At 42.8% G+C, this 23,227-nt stretch overlaps 2 protein-coding genes and 1 long non-coding RNA gene across 6 annotated transcripts in view; 2 read left to right on the top strand and 1 right to left on the bottom strand.

The window, feature by feature from the left end:
* The window catches only part of srgap2 (SLIT-ROBO Rho GTPase activating protein 2), a 51,849-nt gene extending 35,923 nt beyond the window's left edge, over positions 1-15,926 (top strand). For 2 of the 3 annotated variants that reach the window (XM_046075576.1, XM_046075578.1), the window contains exons 4-23: positions 2,261-2,323; positions 3,769-3,984; positions 4,329-4,457; positions 5,434-5,655; positions 5,814-5,915; positions 6,017-6,214; positions 6,338-6,422; positions 6,899-6,926; positions 7,176-7,206; positions 7,916-7,976; positions 8,240-8,317; positions 8,435-8,569; positions 8,670-8,775; positions 11,517-11,741; positions 12,819-12,898; positions 13,245-13,443; positions 14,285-14,422; positions 14,742-14,958; positions 15,056-15,166; positions 15,270-15,926. In XM_046075576.1, the coding sequence (XP_045931532.1) occupies positions 2,261-2,323; positions 3,769-3,984; positions 4,329-4,457; positions 5,434-5,655; positions 5,814-5,915; positions 6,017-6,214; positions 6,338-6,422; positions 6,899-6,926; positions 7,176-7,206; positions 7,916-7,976; positions 8,240-8,317; positions 8,435-8,569; positions 8,670-8,775; positions 11,517-11,741; positions 12,819-12,898; positions 13,245-13,443; positions 14,285-14,422; positions 14,742-14,958; positions 15,056-15,166; positions 15,270-15,839 (2,994 nt within the window). In that variant the 3' untranslated portion in view covers positions 15,840-15,926. The remainder of the gene's footprint in view (positions 1-2,260; positions 2,324-3,768; positions 3,985-4,328; positions 4,458-5,433; positions 5,656-5,813; positions 5,916-6,016; positions 6,215-6,337; positions 6,423-6,898; positions 6,927-7,175; positions 7,207-7,915; positions 7,977-8,239; positions 8,318-8,434; positions 8,570-8,669; positions 8,776-11,516; positions 11,742-12,818; positions 12,899-13,244; positions 13,444-14,284; positions 14,423-14,741; positions 14,959-15,055; positions 15,167-15,269) is intronic. The other variant, XM_046075577.1, reaches the window with a different exon arrangement.
* LOC123987042 lies at positions 2,536-6,284 on the bottom strand. The gene is made up of 3 exons (XR_006829055.1): positions 5,485-6,284; positions 2,787-2,865; positions 2,536-2,648 (listed from the first exon to the last, which is right to left on the bottom strand). It is a non-coding gene; the product is annotated as an uncharacterized LOC123987042 (long non-coding RNA).
* Positions 15,927-21,888: 5,962 nt separating the features above from the next.
* The window catches only part of ikbke (inhibitor of nuclear factor kappa B kinase subunit epsilon), a 14,247-nt gene continuing 12,908 nt past the window's right edge, over positions 21,889-23,227 (top strand). Inside the window, exons 1-2 of one of the 2 annotated variants that reach the window (XM_046028418.1) lie at positions 21,889-22,113; positions 22,851-22,950. In XM_046028418.1, coding sequence (XP_045884374.1) covers positions 22,852-22,950 — 99 coding nt within the window. In that variant the 5' untranslated portion in view covers positions 21,889-22,113; position 22,851. Of the gene's footprint in view, positions 22,332-22,850; positions 22,951-23,227 lie in introns of both variants that reach the window. The other variant, XM_046028416.1, reaches the window with a different exon arrangement.

Here is a 23,227-nt window from a genome sequence, read left to right as displayed (position 1 = left end):
GTCAGTGCATCACACTGAGATTGAAGCAGGCCATTTAATGTGTGTGTGTTCTTTTACCTCCTGATCTACTGTACCTTAAACGCTTGGGTTTCAGAGCGATGTGTTCATGTTTTGATTTGCATGCATCCTTTTTTGTTGAGCGCTTCAGTCTGGATTTAAGAATTAGAACTGGGTTTAGGTTAAAATATGAAAGGGTTAAGTTTAACATAAGCATAGGGGGTGTAAGAAAGAATGTAGTCAGTGGAAAGCCCTCACAAGTATAGTAAGATAAGTGTGTGTGTGTGTGTGTGTGTGTGTGTGTGTGTGTGTGTGTGTGTGAGTGGAAGGCGCAGTGAAGCAGTCTGTGTCTGGAATGTCATGGCAGAAACTGCTGATTTCCGACCTGATAGGTTGTCTTTGAATTACATTTACAGTCTGATCGCAGGCACTGAGAACACACACCTCCACCCTCATTTTTCTGCCTGTTTGATACACCAGTACAAAAAAACCCACACACTTTCTCTGCTATTTTTCCTTTCCCTCTTGGTTCAGTTATGAACACTGATTTCTGTTTTATCACGCTGGTTGTTCTTTGGCATGAGGGTTGCTTCCATCATGTCTGGGTCATAAACAGTATGCACACATACACACAGAGAATGCTCTGATGGCCAATTAAGTAGATAATTAGTTCATTTATAACATTTCCAGTCAGTGGCATGAATACCAGTAGTGCCAGGGGCCATGACACACACAGTGTGCGCACACACACACACACACACACACAGCTCATGGAGACGAACACCATATTAGAGAAGTCAAACACATTCATCTCAGTCAGTGTGGAAAGTAATGCACAGTGATACTGTTAGCGCAGCGGGAGTGTGTATGAGATCTGGTCACTGTTGGAGAGAAAACACTAATGAGTCAAACCGTATTAATGAGTACACACAGCTTCAACCTGGACCACAGACATCAGAGCTAATGAATAGTTGCCAGTTTCTATTGCGGTCTTGCTGAGCCAGACGGACGACCACAGGCAAGATGAGAAGTCCAAAGGTCATGATCCACGGTTGATAGATAGGAGGGCTCAACCATGGCTGATGGCTTTTTGATTGGATGTGGTCTGACTGGTTGTCACCCGATGTGCGCCTCCGACAGCACTTTAAAGAGTGAGGGTGGAGCATCCGTCTGCCACGCCTCCCTAAATCTCTTCCCCGTCGCCTCCTCCCTTTGCAGCATGTTACCCCTCTGTTCCTGACCTTTCTACTCTCAGTGATTCTCCCAAACAGATGAATAATTACGTTTTTCTTACTCCATTACCCTCCCACTGCTCTCTCTCTGTCAGCATGTAAACAGCTTCTTCTCCCTCACTTCTCCTTCCATTTCTTCACCTTTCTATTTCATAAGACAACCTACTACCCTCTACTTTTTTACCAGCTCACCTCTGCACCCCCCGCTACACCCACAGCCACCCCCCTTCTGTGCCCTCTTCCAGGAGAAGACAGATGCTCAACATGTGCTGGCGAAATCTGTTCTTGCTTTCATTCTGCATTCCTTAACTGTTTTTTTTCCCCTTTTCTTTCTTTGCTTTTTTTCTATCTCCTTCTTTACTTTCCCCCATGCTTGTGCCCCCGCTCTCTCTTACCTTTCTGTTATTTAAATTTTATGTGTGTACGTGTGAATCTGTGTGCACACATCAGGTTCCTTTTGTAGCTAGTTTTTGTCTCTCTTTGTGTGAAACCCCAGTGTGACCGGTGTCGTTTAAGTGGTTGGGGAGGGTCCCAACATATTTATGCAGAAGTATAAGAGGAGGCTGTTGTGTATATGTGTGTATGTGTGTGGAGTCTACTGATCTTTGGGTTGCTGTGAAGTCATCAGTCACTAGCAGTTCCTGGCAGTTATGTCTGAAGAATGGTAGTGCCTGTATTACTCCCTGTCCTTCCTCTTTTGTCTCTTTTGTTATCTTTTGCAACTTTGTAATCTTGCCCTCTGTCTTCAGCTCTGTCGTCCTCCTGCCCCCTCTGTCTATCAAGTCCATTACTGCCTTGCTCATTCATCTGGACTGTAGCGATTCCTCCGCTCCTCTTTTGCCAGATAATGTAGTCTTGATTGATAATGGGGCAGTCGGTTGACCACCTGACTCAGTGGGTATGGGTGTCATCAGTTGACTGAGAGATGACCAGGTGGATGGACAGATGGTAGAAGCTGCCAAGTAATGACTGAGCTAATGGTGAGGGCTCTTCATTCATATGAATCTGTCTTTTTCTCTCGGTCTCTTCAGAGCAAAGAGGTCGGTGTACAGCTGCAAGAGGACCTGATGAAAGTTCTTAATGAGCTCTACACGGTAAGTGAAATCACTGACGTTGCAATCACAATATGTGGATCCATAATGATGTGTTGTGGGAAGCTAAAAACAGCTTTTATAAAAGTGCTTATCACATTTATTTAACAGCATATTTCAAAACCAAAGATTCAAAGTACTTTACTAATATAAAATGAACTGACTAACAGACAATACAAAAACATGACATTGAGAGTAAGGAGTCAGCTTGGCTACAACACACTAGAGACGGCTCGACTTGGTCTGTCCACCGCTTTAGTACAGACCGGAATATCTCTACAATAACTATTGGATGGATTCCCATGGAGTTGTGTAAAAAAATCATGATCTGTGGACGATAAAGCACAATGGGTTTTGTGATTACCTGTCTTTTCCTGTAGCTCCACCACCAGCAGGTTGACATTTATGGTTTTAAATTAAATTATTTGTAACTATTGGATGGATTGCCATGAAATTTGGTACATACCTTAAGCGTCCCTTAAGATGAACAAGTTTTCAGTTAGCGCCACCATCACGTCAGAACACTTTGGTTTATGACCCAACACCTGAAAAACGAATGACAGACCATTTATCCTCAGCTTTACTTTGTGTTTAAGGCTAATTAGCAAATGTTAGCATGCTAACACACTAAACTACGTCACGATAATCAAAGGAAACAATATACCTGCTAAACATCAGTGTGTTAGCATTGTCACAGTGTTAGCATGCTGGCTGACATTAGCATTTACCTCAAAGCACTGCTGTCCTTAATTACAGCCTGACAGAGTCCCTAGCCTGGCCACACTGTTTACATCCTTACTAATAGGACAGATTTAATAATTGATATTTCAGACATCATCACTGTCTGTTGTTTTGGTCTTCTCACGCTGTCCGGGGCATCGTAGCGTCTGGTTACACATGTCCATGGTACTGCCAAAAGGACTGAGGCAATCAGAGTGTGTTTCACTGTCCGTGTGTGTGTGGGTGTGGGCAGGCAACTGTATAGCTTCAGCTCAGCCAGGCCCATAAAAGCAGGTCTTGTGCTGTAATTATAGTATATAGTAAGAGATAGAAATAGATCTGGTTTGAGTGACACGCACATGCTCATGCATACACACAGACAGGGCAGTGTGACTGTCTGCAGTGTTGTGGAAGGGTTTTGAGCAGTATAATGAGGACTCTGGTGGTAGTCACTGAAATAAGGCTGACGCTGCACTCGCACACTGGTGTTGTACAGTAGAGGAGGCTGGTTGTGTGACTCATTCACTGCAGTATTTTGGAATGCCAGCGCTGGAGGTTCATTCCAAAAAACCTTTGTGCTGTTTGTGCATCGAGTCTCAATGCTCTGCGCTCCTCAATATGCTGACTGGCGTAATCCCACTTTTGAGCCAGAGCCAAAAACCAAAGTACACTGGTGGGTGAAAAGCACACGCTCATGTTTGCCTACAAATCTCAACCCTTGTTCCTAGGTGATGAAGACGTACCACATGTACAACACTGACAGTATCAATGCCGAGTCCAAGCTGAAGGAGGCGGAGAAGCAGGAGGAAAAGCAGATGGGGCGCTCCGTCCGACAAGACGACCGACAGACGCCGCGCTCCCCCGATACCTTGGCCAGTATCAAGAGCGACGAGAAACCCGTCCGGCGCTCCAGTGTCAAAAAAATCGAAAAGATGAAGGAGAAGGTGAGCGAGGCCGGGCCGGCCGGGGGGGAGAGGAAATGGAGGGCAACGAGTAGAGAGAGGAAAGCTGTTTCAGAGTGCTCCACCTGTTGTCTCACTGACTTACGATGTGTGTGTCTCATGAATGTTTTATGAGTGCACGACTGGCTTATTGCTAACATTGTCTGCTACAGATGGGGCCTGTCACAGCAACATGGTTCTCCACTTCTTATTATCCATAATCAATACTGAGGCGTTTCACTCTAACACCTATTATCCCTTCCCTCTCTCTCCCTCTCTACCTGTCATTACCTTTCTTCTTTCCTTCTTGCCTGATTTCTTTCCTTTTTTTGAAAATCTGGTTTCAGAGGCAAGCTAAGTACACAGAGAACAGGCTGAAGGCCATCAAAGCCAGGAATGAGTACCTGCTAGCTCTTGAGGCCACCAACAGCTGTGTCTTCAAATATTACATCCACGACCTCTCCGACATCATTGACGTGAGTACAAACACAAAACTCTGTCACTCCATGGGAGCAGCTGACATTTGTAGACTGTGTGTGTGTGTGTGTGGGTGTGTGTGTACTAGTGTCCTTTTGTTCTAGCCAGTGGTTGCCCCTCAGCCAGTCTCTTTGCATTAGCTTCAGTGCTCCTAATGAAGGCAGTAGACTGGTCACCCTCTCTGCATGTCTTCTGTTTTCATGTCATGTCTTTGCTTCCCACACTCCTCACATCAGAGTGATGTGCCCCCCCCCCCCCTTCCATAGACAGCCCGTGGCCAAAATCTACATAGCATGGAAGCAGTTAGTTTACTGCCGGATGAAAACACACACACACCGCTTCTTGGACTGATAGACCAGTCAGCAGCAGGTGTTTGTTCTCTCACCCTGATTGATGCCACTGACACAGGGTCAGTGGTGCTCACTATATCAGTTCAATGTACGATGAATTGTATCTGTTATAGATTCTACATCGAAAAAGTTTAGGTTTTAGACCAATTTGCTTCAGACCAGCCTGGCAGCCATAGCCAGATGGAGAAGATGCGATGAGACAATGACAGTGAGTAAGGGTGTACTGCTGAGGAAAATATGGAGATACCAACCGTGTCCAACCTTCCTGAAGAAGTGAACATTTCTCCAAGCAAAGCTACAATGGATATTTTGTCTTTTTGTGTTGTTTCATTTATCCATCCAACATTCACAAAAGTTCAGGCGCACAAACTTTACATTGATAAATTATTGATAATGTACAAATTATGCATCACACCAATGTTTTGCAGCATTTAATTAAGTAATTTAATTACATCATGTGTCAGATGATATTGGAGCCATCACTGTATACATGTTGATGAAACTTGAAAGTCAAAATAACAGATAGGCTTATGGTAGTAGCGTTGAAAGTGGACATCAACACAAGGTGACAACTTCATTTTGTTTTACCAACAGTGTTTGTGGATGTTTTCTTGTGTGTGTGCAGTGCTGTGACTTAGGATACCATGCCAGCCTGCACCGCGCCCTGAGAACCTACCTATCTGCAGAACAGAACGTAGAGGCGTCCAAACACTCTGGCCTGGAGACACTGGATGGAGCCGCAGAAAGTTTGGAGCCCAACGGTGACAAACAGAAGCTGATGGAGACCTACAACAACGTCTTCTGCCCCCCAGCTCGCTTTGACTTTCAGTCCCACATGGGAGACACGGTACAGTTCTAGCGCTCGAGTTATTATTATTCAGTGTCTTTTCTTTATAAATACATTCAGTGTCTGCGCACTGGGAAGGGCAGAATCAGGTTGTTTTTATGACGCTGTTAACTGTCTCACTTTCCACTGTCTTTATTTGTGTGTGCGGGCGGGTATAGATGGGAGTGATGTGTGCGCAGCAGCCGGTGGAAGGCGAGCTGCTCCAGAGGTGTCAGCAGCTGCAGTCACGCCTCTCCACACTCAAGATTGAGAATGAAGAGGTCAGCCATCTTTCTGCTCCCTCTTATATTATTCATTCTTCTGGTTCATCTTCCGTTACAGCCTTTGTTTCGTGTCTTTTCTTTTCTTCCGTTCTCACCAGGTAAAGAAAACCATGGAGGCCACCCTGGCCACCATCCAAGACATGGTGACAGTGGAGGACTACGACGTCTCTGAGTGCTTCCACCACAGCAACAGCATGGAGTCGGTGAAGTCCACCTTCAGCGAATCCTATCTCAGTAAGCCCAGCCTGGCCAAGCGACGGGCCAATCAGCAGGAGACGGAGCAGTTTTACTTCACGGTCAGTGCTAGTTGTGGTCATCCATAATTTGTAGGGAGTATTATTGCAGCTTTAGTGTAGTTATATATGAGCATAGTCTGCACATAGTGTGACTCCAATGTGTGTGTCTTTTGTGTGTTCTAGAAGCTGAAGGAGTTTCTGGAAGGAAGGAACCTGATCACCAAGCTGGAGGCCAAGCATGACCTCATCGAGAAGACCCTGGGAGAGAGTGAGTGGGGCTCTCACACTGTCCTTCATACACACTTTTTAAACTGTGTGTGTGTGTGTGTGTGTGTGGGAGCCCCTCCAGTTTGAGGGAGATGGATTCAGGAAAGGTCTTGCGCCCTGAGGCAAAATAGGGAGCAGATCAGAGAGATGGGCGGTTTAGTGGGACACCTCAAGCTGTGTCTGTGTGTGAGTGGAGTGCTAGGTCACAGTGACAGTGACCATATGTGGATGCAGCTGTGTGTTTAAATGTTTGGGGGGGTGTCCTCGGGGCCGACCGTGTCTGCATTTCCGCAGAGGAAAACCTCTTCCTAAACTGTGCATGTACAGCTTAAGAGGGAAGTTTGTTTCCCTGTTTTAGTCCATCTGAAGCTGTTTCCTCATGTGTCCTGCTTCTACTACTATAACGCTCTCTCTCTCTCTCTCTCTCTCTCTCTCTCTCTCCTCCCCTCCCCCTCTTCCTGTTTCTCCCTCCTTTAGGTCAGAAGACTGACTGTTGCCTTGCCAGGTAGGTGTGGTGAAGGAAGGAAATATGCTCACACACACACTCACACTCACATATACCATAGCTGTGTTTAAGCCTGATTTCTTGGCAGCCAGGGTTATTATTTTCCCTGTCACTGTTTATAGATATTCTCAACACATGTGCGTATGTGTCCGTGTGTACAAACAGAGCGTTGCCAGAGTTGTGATTATAAATAGACTTTCTCTGGAGACATAATGACAGAGTGCTGTTTCTTTCTCTCCCTCTGTGTAGTGGACGGAGAAACTCGTCAGTACGGAAGCAGGTAATTATCTGTCCTAAGTGTGCGTCTGTGTATGTTTGTTTCAGAGTGGCTGTAGCTTGGTTTTTAACTCAAGCTACATGTTTTCTCACACTGTCCTCCCCCAACAGGATGTATTTGCACCTAGAGGTTGACATCACTTTGGTTATTATCACGTATAACCAATTCACAAATTTATACATTTATATCTAAAGATGAATCTGCACTGTTTGCATACTGTCATCAATGTGAAACAACACATGATCAAAAGCAGTTCCTCCATTGGGGGAATCTCATGTTTGTGGCTCCCCCTTGTGGGTGCCTTGTGTTTTGGTCATCAGCTCTCACTTTATAGAGAAATCAATTGATTGATTAGATCAAGTGAAAGTCAAGGCTTTAACATATTAAAAACACAATGGGATTCACATATTAGTGGGTACATATATGGTCCAAAGTTCATGCCACGGTCTTACCACCTGGAGATTTCTGGAAACCTCAAACAAACAAACAAAGGGAAAAGGAAAAATCACCGTCTCCTAGCAACAGCTGGGTACTGCGCCCACCCTCTCCCCCCCGTACATAAATGTGTGCACCGATGCGTGTGCATGTGCAGACGTGTGTGCGGAAATCCTCCTGACATGAAGTGCGCGGTGTTTTATTTTCACACCGGGCTCCTGTCTTGTCTTCCTCTGGCGGGAGTAATTCTTCTCCCCCCCCCCCCTCTCTGTTTTAGGACTCGGGTGAAGCCATTCCTCTGATGGTCGAGAGCTGCATCCGCTTCATCAGTCGCCATGGTGAGTGAAATTCTCCAGTGAGGTGATAGGTTTAGCATGAGCTTTTCCGCCACGCTGATTGGTTGTGTTGTCACGTCGAGTGTGATTGGTCCTGGATGATATGAAGCTGGGAATTTTACCAGAACTTCTTTAACCTCTTAAAACCTCTCGTAACCTCTTTAAACCACAAAAATGCTAAATATCCAGAACTATAAAATCCTGAAAATGGAAAAAAAGGGTTCAGTTTGCATTTAACAACCCTGCGTGTGTTTATGTCTGTGTAGGTCTACAGCATGAGGGCATCTTCAGAGTGTCAGGCTCTCAGGTGGAAGTTAATGACATCAAGAATGCCTTTGAGAGAGGTAAGATTATCATCCAGCAAGCAAACATTGGCATTTTAAACTGCTCTTGTTTGTCCAGTGCTTTATTATATTTTCCCTCCTCCTCCCTCTTCTCTCTGTTTTCTTGTCCGGATATAGGTGAGGACCCGCTGGCAGGGGACCAGAATGACCACGACATGGACTCCATTGCTGGCGTCCTGAAGCTCTACTTTAGAGGACTGGACCACGCCCTCTTCCCTAAGGAAGTCTTCCATGACCTCATATCCTGTGTCTGTAAGTCTCTTATCCTTTTGTCTGTTTGTGTGAAGTGTGTATTTATGTGCTCAAATGTGTGAGCAGTCTCCTGAGTGTCATGGTCTGTGTCATTTTCTAGCGATGGAGAGCCTCCAGGAGCGGGCAGTCCACATTAAGAAAGTTCTGCAGTCTCTGCAGGGCAAAACTCTCATCATTATGAGATACCTATTCGCCTTCCTATACCAGTGAGTAGCAGGACACACACACACATGCACACACCAGTAATCCAAAGTAAACAAATAGGTGAGAAATCCCAAATTTTTAGTTGATAAATAAAAATATGATTATAGGTAGATGTAGCTGAGATGTGTTCTAGGTTAGTAGTTATTGCTGTAATGTTTTAACATGACATGACAGGTGAAAAACCTAATTCATAGTTACAAAGGCAACACTAACTGCAACTAGCAGAATGTCAGTAAAACTGGTGTCATAGTCACCACTTTTTTTGTGTTTCAGAAAATCCTCAGGCCAGAGGCCTATATTCAAAAAATGTTTGGTGTAGTTTCAGAAATGGTGACAGCATAGGTGCTTAACATGGACAGTCTGTATCAGTATAGAGGAACACTGGTGTGGGGAGGATGTTGAGATGGACATTGTGGCAGCTGAATATCAAAAGCTAGAAGAAACAACCACTGAATTAAACACCACTGTGATACAGTCTCAAGAAACAAACTGTGATATCAACATAGACTAAAGTAGATCACTTTAGCTTTAGCTTCATACTTATATTCAGAATCAGAATGCTTTATTGCCATTGAACATAGTTCATAGAGATCTGTACAATAAAATAAAGATAAAACTGTAAAATAAAATAAGTAAAAGGATTGTCAGAAATTCACATATACTGGTAAAACTGGTATCAGCAGTAGTAAAAGATATTGCCAAGTCAAAGTATCAGTGTAATGTGCACTCAGACGTGATGATTTTCTAAATTATCTCACATAAAGAACATTAAATAGTCCAAACATCTTTCAGCATAAAAATACAAACTACAAGGAGCTATCTGTTGAAATGGTGATAGGGCTGGGCAATAAAATAATTTGATAATTATTGCAATATCATTTTCCTCAATAACAGTATAATAAATGTTCAATATATTATCATTAAATATTTGGTTTAATTTATTTGAATCATGAACAAATTAGCACTTTTCTATTAAAATATTTATTTTGTTGAGGAGGTGGGACTGAGAAAACATCTACTAATCATATTTGTTGAAAAAGATTAGATCATGTCTGTGAAGGTTCTCAGTCATGCAGTTCATAGTTATCCAACAAAGGTTGAGGTCAAGGGCAACTGGACTTGGTTGAAGATACTAGAAGACGTTTCGTCACTCATCCAAGAGACTTCAGTTCTGAAGAAGTTGCACTTGACCTCAACCTTCGTTGGATATTAGATCATAATAATTTTGATTGTTCTACCTCAGATTTGTGAAGTGATCCACTGTCAAGTGTCACATTCTGACCATAAAGAAAAGTTTAACCAAGTAATTAACCATAAGGTTTCTTCAATTTTCACTCAGGAGCAAAAATCAGCCTTTAAACTTGAAAGAAATAATGAGAGAAAGATATATATATATATATGACTATCCACAAATCCACTATGAAATAAAAAACTTCTGCAAGTGCTACCATTCTGAGACTGCCTGTGTCCAGGATCAGTACACACTGATGCATAACTTGACATAAAAAGCAAACAACCTGAATCCCGCCCAGTAATTTATAAAATAGGTAAGCTGATAAACTGCCTTTCAACAGTTAAGGATCCTCCTTAAAGCTCTTCTAATCTGCTAACATTAGCTGAGTACACAGTCAGTAATTTCATAATGAGGTTAAAAGTCCTTCATTTGGCCTTCTCACACTAAATCTAAACATCCTTTAACCTTTGTGGGAAGTCAAGTGTAGGTCCTAATGAAAGTGCAAAGAACAAGTCAAGTTTATTTGTGTAGCCCCACATACAGTGCCTCAATTGCTTCACCGCAGCCACAAACCCACAGTCAAACGCCACCAAAACCTGTTGGCCGATATGGGAGAATTTGAAGAAGCTTCAATAGAGGCCATTCAAATAAAGACCTCCTCATCTGTGGGTTGTGGTGCAATGGGAGCTATAGGAGGATTTGTGTCATAGTAAGTAGTAATTTACACCAAAAGTAATATTAAAAAACACTTTTTTTCCTGCATGTGTACTTTGTTGAGGTATTGGCTGAATATCATGCTCTTACCCAATATACATTAAACAACAATTACTTTTTGGGGTGCCAGCCAGGAGATCAACTAAATAAATCAAATCGCTCATACAACCTTAAAATAAAGTAGACATTTGTCAAAAAAAACATCCATACAACGTTACCTTTCAAGGATTAGAAACGTGTATTAACAGAGGTACTGCTTTTTCAATAACAAAACTAATAGAGACACACGTTCCATGATGTCCAATCCATCCCTAAAAAGCATGATACAGCCTTTCTGTAAGGGGAGGTAGCAAAAGGGAGTGAAAGACAAAAATAAATGGGATGTGGGAGACCTGAAATTTGAGACTCCTGGGTAACTCAAGTGGTCCCTGATAGCTCATGTGGAGACCGTAGGGGAGCTTCTTTTTTTTTTTGCTGAAGTGATTTACAGTCACCCCAATGCTCCTGCTTTGTCTCACACACTGAAACACACACATCATCAGATCTCCTATCACCACAGTCCACAAATGAAGTGATTCATGGATGCAGGTTTGGGTAGTTAACCGTTGGCCGTTGTGCAATCAGACATACACAGCTATGCATTCACAGTTTATGCGTAAGCAGGTGGTGATGGCGGCTGTAAATGACATGTCATGGTTGTTTGTGTGCACGGTCGCTTTTGTATATATTATAGATGTTTAAGAGAGAAGGATAAGGTAATGCCCTCTAGATGACACTGCTTTCCCTTCCGCCCAGCTTGTCTCAGTACAGCGAGGAGAACATGATGGACCCCTACAACCTGGCCATCTGTTTCGGTCCCACCCTGATGTCTGTCCCCGAGGGCCACGACCAGGTCTCTTGCCAGGCCCACGTCAACGAGCTCATTAAAACTATCATCATCCACCATGACACCATCTTCCCCGGAGTGCAGGACCTGCCAGGCCCCATCTACACCATCCCTGGAGTTGGCGATGAATTCTGGTGAGGACCGGGGACGAGAGTGTGTATGTGAATTGATGTAGCTAGTAGGACAGCAGGGAATGTCTTGTCCAGTTGTTGCCTAACTAGAGGGGGCTTGGAGATGGTGAGTAGGCCAGAAAGGAGAGGGGGGGGGGTCTGATTTAGGGGCTGTCGTGGAGCAATGGGGGGCTCAGCCCGTCTGCTCAGGACCAGGGGGCCACGAGGATCAGCTTACCCTCCATCACACAGGAGATTAAAGAACCGCCTGACCACATCAGCATGCGAGACCACAACATGAGCGCACACACACACACACACACACACACACACACACACACACACACACACACACACACACACACACACACACAATGCACACCAGGGCCGGCTTTCAATTTTTCTGTAATGACAAGCCTCAGCACCAGTTATTATGACTACTGCCAGTGGTTTAGACTGTAAGTCGCGCTGGGCTTTGTTGCACCCAGGGCAACAGCTACTATTAAGGTCATATAATTGATACTGTACTTCTTCTGGGAATAATGGTTTTAGCAACAGGAGGGGGGGGGGGGGTGTTTACATTCAACAATTAAAACGAACATATAGTAGGTTTTTAATTGGTTGATTTCAGACTAAATATAGATTCTGTATATAACTTTAATACTGTTAAGCCAAAAAAATTAATTAATAAATTGCTAAATCAAGCATTACCATTTACCCAGAATCTTACTCCTGGCAGTGTAGTTATCAACACACATAATGAAATCTTCTGACACATTTTATCATGTATGGATACCTCTACATTCCTGGTGGCAGTGTAGAGAATGTTTGTAGTACGGCCTTGGATGCATAGCTCTAGGTCTTGTAGCGCCTAAAAGACGGTACACATTTGAAGCAAAAATGTTATTTGAAGGAGTGTACAAGTTTGCATTGTGGCTATAATCCGAACACTGAGCTGTGGTGTGATGCATACAGTATAAACGTGTGTGATTTTAAGAGAGGAATATGAGGTCAGGCTGTGAGTCATCCAACACGTGCTGTCAGTCTGGGACATTTGGGGTTGTGCCGTCTAACCCCATCTGCCCTCTCTGTCCACATTAGCGACAGTCCACACTGTGAGCCCCCCCTTGTGGAAGAGCCAGCGCCTGACACAGTCTCTGTCAGCCACAACAGCGAAGATGGTGCGTAACACACACACACAAACGTGAATACATGCAATAAATGTACTTGTATAGTATGTATATTATGTCATCAGTTTATGAGATCTCTTCCTGCTTTTCTCACCAGTTACTATAGCTCTAACCTTTTAAACCAGCTCACATCCCGCTCCCAGCAACCTCTTAACTATGCTGCTTTGTTACTTCTCAGCCATTTTAACATTTGTGCGGTCACCAAATACAGCAGCACTAACCTGCTACGCACTAATCTGGCTTTCCCTCTCTCCCACCTCTCTTTTCTCTCCCATTTTTTGCTGCTCCCTGCTTCTCTGTCACTTCCTGTGTCTGTCCACCATCCTCTGAATCTCAGGCTCCTTGGCTGTTTCAGAGTGCGACCCAATCGAAGCCATCGCTCGGTTCGACTACTCCGGCCGGACTAGTCGGGAGCTGTCTTTCAAGAAGGGTGCATCTCTGCTTCTGTACCAGCGGGCATCTGATGACTGGTGGGAGGGGCAACATAACGGAGTGGATGGACTGGTGCCACACCAGTACATCGTGGTCCAAGACATGTAAGATGTGTTCCAGGCAATAGTCTTGATCAAATATCTGCGTAAGGAACAGAATATGAAATCACAGTATTTGTCATCCTGGGTCTTCATCTCGTGTTTTTGACTGTTGTGAATATTGATCATGATAATATTTCACTCAACGCTTCTGTTTAAGAGTTTTGGGAACTGCAAACTCTGGCCATCTGGGCAACCAGCAAAGAGTCAAAGAGAAACTACACTTGTTCTTTAATCTGACCAAAAGTAAGCACAGAAAGTAGTCCGCTGAAAATCCCCGTAGCTAAGGAAGTTAATCTGTTTAGATATGTAGCGAACAGTATATCATAGTATATCAACTTCCTTGCCAACCAACATGTTCTGTTCATGCGGGCAGAGTGGTTTGTTCACATACATGTGAAGATTTTTTACAACTATGTGCATGCTAGCCAAGTGACTGCACATGTGAGAAGATGGTGCGCAGGTTTCCCAACTGAAAAAATAGTCATAATAGACGTAGTTTTGTGAATAATACCCAGATTGACAAGTGCTGGATTGTCCCTTTTTAAGTTGCTGTTGCTTTTCTTTTGGATAAAACACTTTGTAGACTTGAAAACGTTTATCAAGTTTACTATTCATTTAGTACAGCAGCAACACAGTTTTCACCACTGCTTGTGCTTTTATGTCTTTCTGCCGTGACCTGTTTGGATGTGAGTCAGTAGCATGTACAGTAGTTGCTAAGTGGAAGAAAAGTTGTACTTCAGTCAGCTTTGTCATCCAGAAGAAATGTATGAGTGTGGGAGACAGTTCCTCCTCTGTGCTGACTTGGCACAGCAATGATTTATAAACTATTGCTTGATTGTTTCAGGACTGACGGGGGCAGGGGAAGTCCAAAGCCTGATGTGGACAGCAGGGACCTGCTGGAGGAGAGGGTGTCTACTAGAGGCAGTGCTGCCTCTCCTACTGGAGCTCACGTGGCTGACATCTATCTGGCCAACCTAAACAAGTGTGTCTTCTGTGTAGATACAGGCTATTTACAGTATATCATAGATTTTCAGTTGATATGGACTTGGGGCCAAACCATAAAAAGGAAAATATCTTCTTGCTTCCTTCTTTATGATATGTTGTTTTTTTTGTTGTTGTCACACTTTTTTTCTCTGAGTTGGTTGACCTATTGAACCGAGTCACAACAACAACAAGTAAATAATAAAAAAAAAAAATAATAATAAAAAATATATATATATATATATATATATATATATATATATATATATATATATATATATATATATATATATAAAATATGAAATATTTGTCTCATTCAGGTTGAGGAAGCGTCCGGAGTCCGGGAGCATCCGAAGAACCTTCCGGGGCTCAGAGAGCGACAGCACCAGTCCAGGAGCCGGCGGAGGGGGAGGAGGTGTGAGAACAGCGTCTCTTCCTGTTGGTGGGGCTCTGGTGAAAGAAACAGGAGACAAACGACCCGTCAGCGCTCACAGCATCCTCAACTCAGTCACTCGCCACTCCTCTCTTAAGACCAAGGTAAAGTCTTATCTTCAACAAATGAAGTGAATGTATTGAATTGACTATTTTAGTTTAATTCTGCAAGCGTTTAATTGAGACCATTGTGAACATATAGGTGGAGAGTCCACAGTTACGCAAGACAAATACAGCAGGGCGGTCTAAGAGCTTCAGCAACCACAGACCACTGGACCCCGAGGTCATAGCCCAGGTGGAGCACAGCTCACAGGTACAGCTCCCGTTTCACGGATCACTTAAATCCACATCTGCTACTTCGTGCATTTGTATGCACAAGGTTATATATACTTCTATGTCTGCCTCTTATGTTGCAGGACATCGAGGCCACGATGAGCTCTGCCCTGAGTGAGCTCAGTAAGTTGGAGAGACAGAGCACCTCGAAACATACACACACCCCTGACGTAGTCCTGGACACACTGGAGCAGCTGAAAGGTGTGTGTGGTGGAGGAGGGGGAGGAGGAGGAGCCTCGGAGCCCTCCAGTCCACTCCACTCCCGTCTGTTACGGGACAGCGAAGGGGGCTCCTCACATGCCCACCCATTGCAACGCAGCGCCTCCTCCGCCAGTGACGTGCCCTCCTCCTTCCGCCCGGCCAAGAGCCAGCCTCGGAGCGCCCTGCCCTCTACCACATCCCCCTCTCTCTCCTCCTCCTCCCTCTCCTCGTCTGTACCTTCCTTTAGAGAGCTGCGTCCCCCTGCAACAAGGCCCAAGCCAGTAGTGTTCCCAAAAAGCGGAGGAGGAGCTGGTAGTCCAGCCATGGGTTCCCCGACCTCTACGGTGCCCCCTACACCACCTCCTCCACTTGCAGGCCACACACACTCTCTCCCTCATGCCCCTCCTCCTCCACCCTCAACCCAGTCCAACGACAAATCCTGCCCGGCTTAGGACCCCATTATCTGATCCACGATACTAATTCTCACAAACTCTTTGATTCTTACAGGTGCAGAAAGCACTTAAAGACCTAACCCACTACTCATGTGTAGCATTCACTTCTTGGTGTCCAGGCGAGCATTTAAGATGCCATTGTTCCCTTTAGAGTGTCAAGGGTTATTTCTGCCCTCTCCTGGCAGCTCTGCTTAAAACAGGTCCAAATGACAGGGCGTAGATTAGTGGACACCCTTCAAAGACCCTTCTTATCCTGTGCCTGCAGGAGTTTCCAGGGATCACTGGATTTCAAAATCTTTTACAAGGGAACAGGAATCAGGATGGAGACCTACAGCTTACATACACTAGTTTGGTTGTGAAATTGTCTTTGAGTGAGCGTGCAAGAGTGTTACTTGCCTTTGCATACATACCTATGTGAGGAACAAAAAGCACTGTTTCATTTTGTATAGTAGACATGACAGGTTATTTCTTTTTCTTTTTTTTTTTTCTTTTTAATGACCCACGACTAGCGGACTGGAAGGGGGGCATTTGATTCCTCAGAATAGACTGTGAAATGCTAAGCTCTCACTCTGTAGAAATGAAACACACTGACTTGCTGCTTCAGAAGTGAAAGACTGGGGGTAAAGGTGGACTTTTTGGATGATGAAAGAAATCTGGGCCAAATATCAGTGTAAGTCATGTCATCAAGAGCTTTATTTGATCTCTTCCTCCAGTGTTTGATATGTTGGTGTGTTGTTGTTTTATTATTATTATTATTATTATTATTGTTCAGTACTAGTACCACAACAGGAGCATAGCAGGATCAGTGTTCTCTCAAACACGGCCAACAGTAATTCTAAATCCAAAAATATAGCAATAAAAATAATGAAAGCTGGTAGTTTGTGGCATTATGCTGCTTCTCTCCTGCAGCTCTGTTATGTATGTAGAGGACCACTGAAACCCAGCCTTTTTATAGGTAATGTTGGACTGTACACGTGCACGTACACATTTTCTCCAAATGTGTGTGTGGTGGTGTTTTGTGGCAGCTAAACGCCTTTCAGGTTTTCCTTGCATGCTGGGGCCGTAGACAGCAGCCACAGTGGTGTGCTTGGCATCAGTTTATATATCTGCAGTACCAGCTACAGGACGACTTCAAACAAAGTTACAGCTTGCTCATTTTGACTATATACTTTAAACTTATCAGTTAAGAGGGATTTTATTATTCTAAAGGTGTATGTATGTTTAATAATCATGATGATAACTGGAAGCATGGAGCTAAGGATCCTCCTGAGTGTGTTTAGACAGAAGCACAACCAACCACCTCATCCACTGCGTTCTTAAGCAACATTTGCTTTTATTTAAAAATAAATAAATGGTTCCAGTTGTTTATTACTGCTCAGAATCTGTAATGGTAAAATGTTGAATTGTGTAGCTGTCTGGGTGTGTGCTCGCCTGTGTGAGCACGTGTGGATGTAGAATGTGTGTGTACCTCACCTCACCCCACCTCTGCCCACCCAACATAAAGGGACGCCACCCAACAGCAACTCGCTGGAGACTTAATGCCTCTCCCATGTTCTTGAGTACCAGCAGCCTTAGTGCTCAGTAAATATGCACTGTGTACATGTGACCAGATGAAAAGCCTGCAGGGATACATGAAATGTTGTCTCATCTTTAGTCGCTGCTGGAACAACATCAGAGGCAGACCAACTTTAAGTAGAAACAGGACGAGAAAAACACAAATTCAAGGACTTAAACTTAGACTGTTCTTTTTTATATATATATATATATATATATATAAAATTTACTAATATGTGCATTAGCAAAATCAGATCTGATGATGAATTAAGGAATATGTGAATACTTTTGCAAACACTGACTTTACAAGTGGACACATACCATTCAGGGTAAACTGAATAAAGCCTTTTTTTGTTGTATTTCACCTTCTTGAAAAAGTATTGAACAAAATGTGTACCTAGGTGTCCTCGTATTGCCCTCTATCACGCCTTTCCCCTTCTCCCAGAAATACAGCACATACTGCATTCATGTATGCTCTCGACCAGGTATTATGACCATGAATTATACTCGTTAAAAGGTTTATTAAATTTCTGTGTACTGTTTGTGTATTGCCTGGTGTATTTGTGTTGCTCTTACCTCATCACGACAACTGGAGGGAATGTGACTGTGTGTGTATGTGTATGTGTGTGTGTTCTGAGAGATGAACTCCCCTTATCAACACACACGCATTCTCATACATACAGTACATACATACAGACATGCATGTGGTTGGTTGGTGTGTTTTGTCTCGGCTGTGCTGTCAAGTGGAGCCGGGACCCTCTTCGATCCCAAATCAATCATCGTGCACTTGAACAACCTGGCTTGCGTGTGGATTAACTGTGTGGGGATGATTTATCGGAATTGAATATTGTTAAATATGCATTTTTGTGTCCATTTGAAAACAGCAGAACTAAAAAAAAAAAAGACTGTAATGTCAAATCTATTTATAGTTGTCTCTGTATTACTGGAGAATCCTGTGTTCAGAAGTACTTTGTATATACAATGTTGTACATTACAGAGGTACACTCTTTTTTGGTACAATATTGTACAGTAATAGCAATAGTAGTTTAATCAAATAGGCCTTATATAATTCTATGTGTAGTTCTTGTAGTAGATCTGTTTTTTTAATAAACATTGCTTGCTATAAAGGTTCTTGAATTCTTTGTTTGTGACAATGACAAAATACACATTTAATTTCAGAAAATCATACATGAAAATACTGATTAAAACTAAGGACAGAACAAGTTGAAATCTGTGTCAGTCCAACGTAAGTGCAGTAATTCTGAAGCATATTGTGAGCGACCAAGAATATAAGTGAAACACAAACTGAGGGCTTTAGTTAACCAAAATGTTTTGATGGTCAATTGGGGGGGAAAAAACTTGCTTAAACCGTGTAGAGAAAAGTAAAGCCTCTGGGGTAAGGGTACTCCTGTAGTTTAGTATTACACTTCCATGAAGGTGTGAGACTCACAAGAGGCAGTTTAAATAAAGAACAGTCAAAACTGAAGCAGCAGACATCCTCTTTTAGCCTCTAGTAAGGGTCAGCTCCAAAAGCACTCGATCTTACATTTCCCATGATTCAAATGGATGGCATCTTTCATTAGACCTTCCTTGCCTCCTAAATGCTCACTCTTTTAAAACTCCACACCTCCAGTTTGTAGGGGAGACCGGGGATGGTTGTAACACTGGTCAGTTGTAACAAGTCTAATTTTTGCAGAAAAGATAATCGGTGCCAACCTGCCCCCCATTCAGTACTTATCTCTCATTTCCAGAGTCAGGAAACGGGCAGGAAACATCACTGCAGATCCATCTCACCCCGGACACAATCTGTTCCAGCTTCTCCCCTCTGGTAGGCGCTACAGAGCACTGTACGCCAAAACCAACAGACTCAGGAACAGTTTATTCCCACAAGCCATCACTCTGATGAAGAGCTGACTCACAGTGTCAGGAACAATTCCTGTGCAATAATTCCTGTTTACTGGCTACCACATATTGTATATACTGTATACCAAATCTACCTACCTCATGTATATAACACCTGCACATAATACTTATTTATTCCAGAATTCTTTGCACTCATCACACTGTGTAGCACCTCCGACATGTACATAATAATAACATTAATGGTAATAATAATTTTCTCCTGCATCCTTTGCACTCTGCTCTTTGCACTATTGTCTCAATCTGTTTGTCTGTTTTTGTTTATAGTGTGTATATATGTGTTCTCTATACTGTAGCCTGTGCTTGATTTTATTAATATATTATTGTGTTATTGTATAAGTAAGCACATCGTGAGCAGTGTACAATCCAGAGTCAAATTCCTCGTATGTGTGCAATAAAGCTGATTCTGATTCTGGAAGCTGTAGCTAGTTCATGGCTACAAGAGTTTGGGTTAGTTAACAACAATGAAAGTGTTTAGTTGTATTTATATGTTTTCTTTTAATTTCAGTATGTTTTTGACACAAACATTAATGTTTATTGTTTTATTATTATGTTCAAATGTTAGTGTAAGACCTGTAGGCTTCTCTGTGGGCCCATGAGGCCTGCTCTCTGGGAGTCTTGCACTAACACCACTGTGACTGCAAGCACAAACACAAATGCTAATATTCAGTTGGTGCACATTTGCCCATTTTGCTAGATTTTATCATTATGTTCACTTATCTGTCACTATTATGACTGTAAAGTAAAATACTTGGATCACACCTACACACACACACACACACACGCACTTGTGTTGCAAAGATAACACACTAGGAGTCACACTATTTAATAGCAGACACATGTAACTAGTTTATATCACATTTTTAACGCAATGGCTTAAAAGAGCTCCGAGATACATACAGAAATGTCTAAAATGTTACAACCATCCTCGGTCTTCCCTTAATGTAGGCTTTCTGTTAACATCCCAGATGAAAAATAACCCTAATATTATCGTCAGGGTTATTTTATGAAACTTTGGAAAGCTGCCACCACAACCAGTAGAGATTCTTGTTCTCACAGACTGAATAGTACTCATTGTGTTGAGTATTCTGAACTTCATGAGTAAAATCTGTGTTCCCCTTTAACAGAACACAGCTACGTGCAAAGCCTGTTAGGCAGCTAACAAGTGACATGCTGACAAACAGGTAGCCACATACTGTGTAGAGCAGTGGTTTTCAAACTTTTTCATGTCAGGCACTCCTTAACTGACACAAATTACACCACAGACTGCCGTTTGAAAAATTTTGGCCCAGGGTCGACAATCTGATGCTTTTAGATAATGACCACAATATCCATACATTCTATCATTGTGTTACTTATGGAATAACGGTGAAGACGAATTATTCCCCTTTTTGCAGGGGACCCCCTGGAAATCGCTCAAGGACCACTGGGGGTCCCCGGACCCCACTTTGAGAACCACTGGTGTAGAGCATCAGACCAGACAGTGAACATGGAAACAGCTGATCAAATACTAAACCATAATATGAACATTAAATACAAACATTAATGTCACTAGTATTTTACCCACTGTAAAGACAATAATTGAACTTCTGTGACTCACAAGACTCAGTAAAAGCATCCCAGGGGTCACCTGCCTGGTCTCTGTATTTATTTCTGCACAACTAGGGGAAATATATTTCCCTTATTTTGAATATTACCTCTAAAACCAGTCAGTCTTATGTCAACTTAGATTTTACAGGTCAGATTTGTGGATTTGTCTCTCATCCTGGAGCTGCTGGACGTGAATGGAAAAACTGAGATGACGTGACAGCCCTCATGTTAACTTTTCAAAACAAAAACTACTCTCACTGTAGATAAACACCCAAAAGTGATGACAGATTAGTTTAGGCCCTGATGCTCTTAAGTGTCTTGGGGAAATACCTGTTTTTGTTTGTTGATATGCTGACTTTCCTTCCAAGTATGGGAATATTAGGGTGGAAACTCTGCTGTAGTTTCCCCCCTTTTCACAAGAGTTAAGTTATTGCGAGGGTGGATATTTCATGTCACTGTTTGTGGGGACAATAAAACATTTATCAGGTGGAGATTTTTAGCAATAAAGTCACTAAGGGTTTGGAAAAGGTAGGCAGCAGACCAAACCACACATGAGGGTGGGACATTTTCTTAGTATCAGAGAACAAGAGCTGGGCAACAGTAGTTATACTTGTTTTGATAAAAAAAAACAATTGTAGGGACAATTCAGTAGTTGCTGGATATTTATACAGACATGTTCTGTCCCAACTCTACACCCTTGAATTTGATTAAAAACACTACAGTTTTTGTTGGCTGATTAGCAGAGAAAAGGGAAATGAAATTAGGTTAAGAAGTAGACTAAGTAATGTTGATTTAATTGGGCTTGAGAAATAATGTAACATATTGATTTCATACTAGATCTAATTTAACTTTTGTCCTTTCATGAACACTGTTCACTGTTGAAAAGGAATCACAGTTTTCCTGTTTAAAACACCCCATTTGTGTTCAGAAAGAAGCTCTTATAACCTGAGACTGTGCCCCTGCTAAATGATACGCCCCTGGTTTACCGTAACACAGTCAGACGATCAGGCAGAAAATGAAACTGTCAAGTTCGCACTTCTGTGGATTTCCGCCACCAGTTATGGACCAGATTCTTCCCCTGTGAAGCCCACACTTCCTGAAACAGCTGCTGCCGCTGAAGAAGCTCCTTGGAACCACGGAAGGAAACTGTTTAATGCTCATCAGCGGGTCGTCCCTGGACCCTACCTGTTCAGAAACAGCCGTTAGCCAGGTATGCTGATGTCTCTGCGTCTCATTACAGAAGAAGTTTAACAATTAGGCGTCTTATGTTGGCTGGATTTACCGCACAGCCAGGGAACAGTGTGAGCTGTAACGGAGAATGGTAAAGTTTATTAGCACATCATATTTCCCGGGAACAGTCGTGCTGCGAGGCTAAGAGGGACAATCATTCAGATTAAAGCACGGCTAACAGCTGCAGTACGAGTCCAGGTAAGCTAACGTTAACGTTACAGCTAACATTTAACTTAAACTAACTTGCTAAATAGCTTAACGTTACTGAACTGGTTAGTTGTTTACTATGTAGCTAGCTAACGTAAGTTGCTTAAAAATTAATCATTATTGTTGTGTTATTAAAGTACACAACCAACGAGCTGGCTGTCAGTTAAGATAACTATAAATAAAAGTCACCAGAGCATAATCGTTTGGCTAATTATGTAACATTTGGTTAGCTGTTAACATCTCCTTAACTTAAGGATTTTAATACGTGTAGGGTTTGTGATAAAGTGTGCTGTATAGGTAACGTTATTGTTATTGTTATTAGCTAACTAACAGCTCGTTGTTACTAATGTGAACAACTTAACGTTAGCTACTTTGTTCTGCATTTCGTGATTAATTTGTAATGTTTGTTTCTCCTTTAGAAACACAAAGACAAAGAGGTATCTCTCCCTCAGTCTCTGTCAATGTTCTCTAATTCTCTGTCTGATTATTCTCTCTGTCTCTCCCTCTCAGCATGACAGGAATAACAGCCAGTACAACAAACTACCTGTGGTCTTTACAAGATGTCCTTGGTCAAGGGGCTACAGCCAGTGTCTACAAGGCACGCAACAAGGTAGCAAGACACACTGCAGATTATTTCATCATCATAAGGCCACTGTCAAATTGTTTTTCCACTGAGCAGCTCATTCACAACACTGCTGCCACGACCTCAAATGTTTCAGCTTACTTTTTGACTCCAATGCAACACCAGGATGTGAGATAAGAAAAGATTGTGGTTGCAGTGCTCACAGGGGCTGTTTTTATCAGCCTTACATGACGCTGTGATGATGCTGATGCAAATGTGTGTGTGTGTGTGTGTGTGTGTGTGTGTGTGTGTGTGTGTGTGTGTG

Source organism: Micropterus dolomieu, linkage group LG18 (genome assembly GCF_021292245.1).
Source record: "Micropterus dolomieu isolate WLL.071019.BEF.003 ecotype Adirondacks linkage group LG18, ASM2129224v1, whole genome shotgun sequence".
Classification (NCBI taxonomy): Eukaryota; Metazoa; Chordata; class Actinopteri; order Centrarchiformes; family Centrarchidae; genus Micropterus; species Micropterus dolomieu.
Note: the sequence above shows the minus strand (reverse complement) of the source record. Positions and strands in the feature narration are given on the sequence as shown.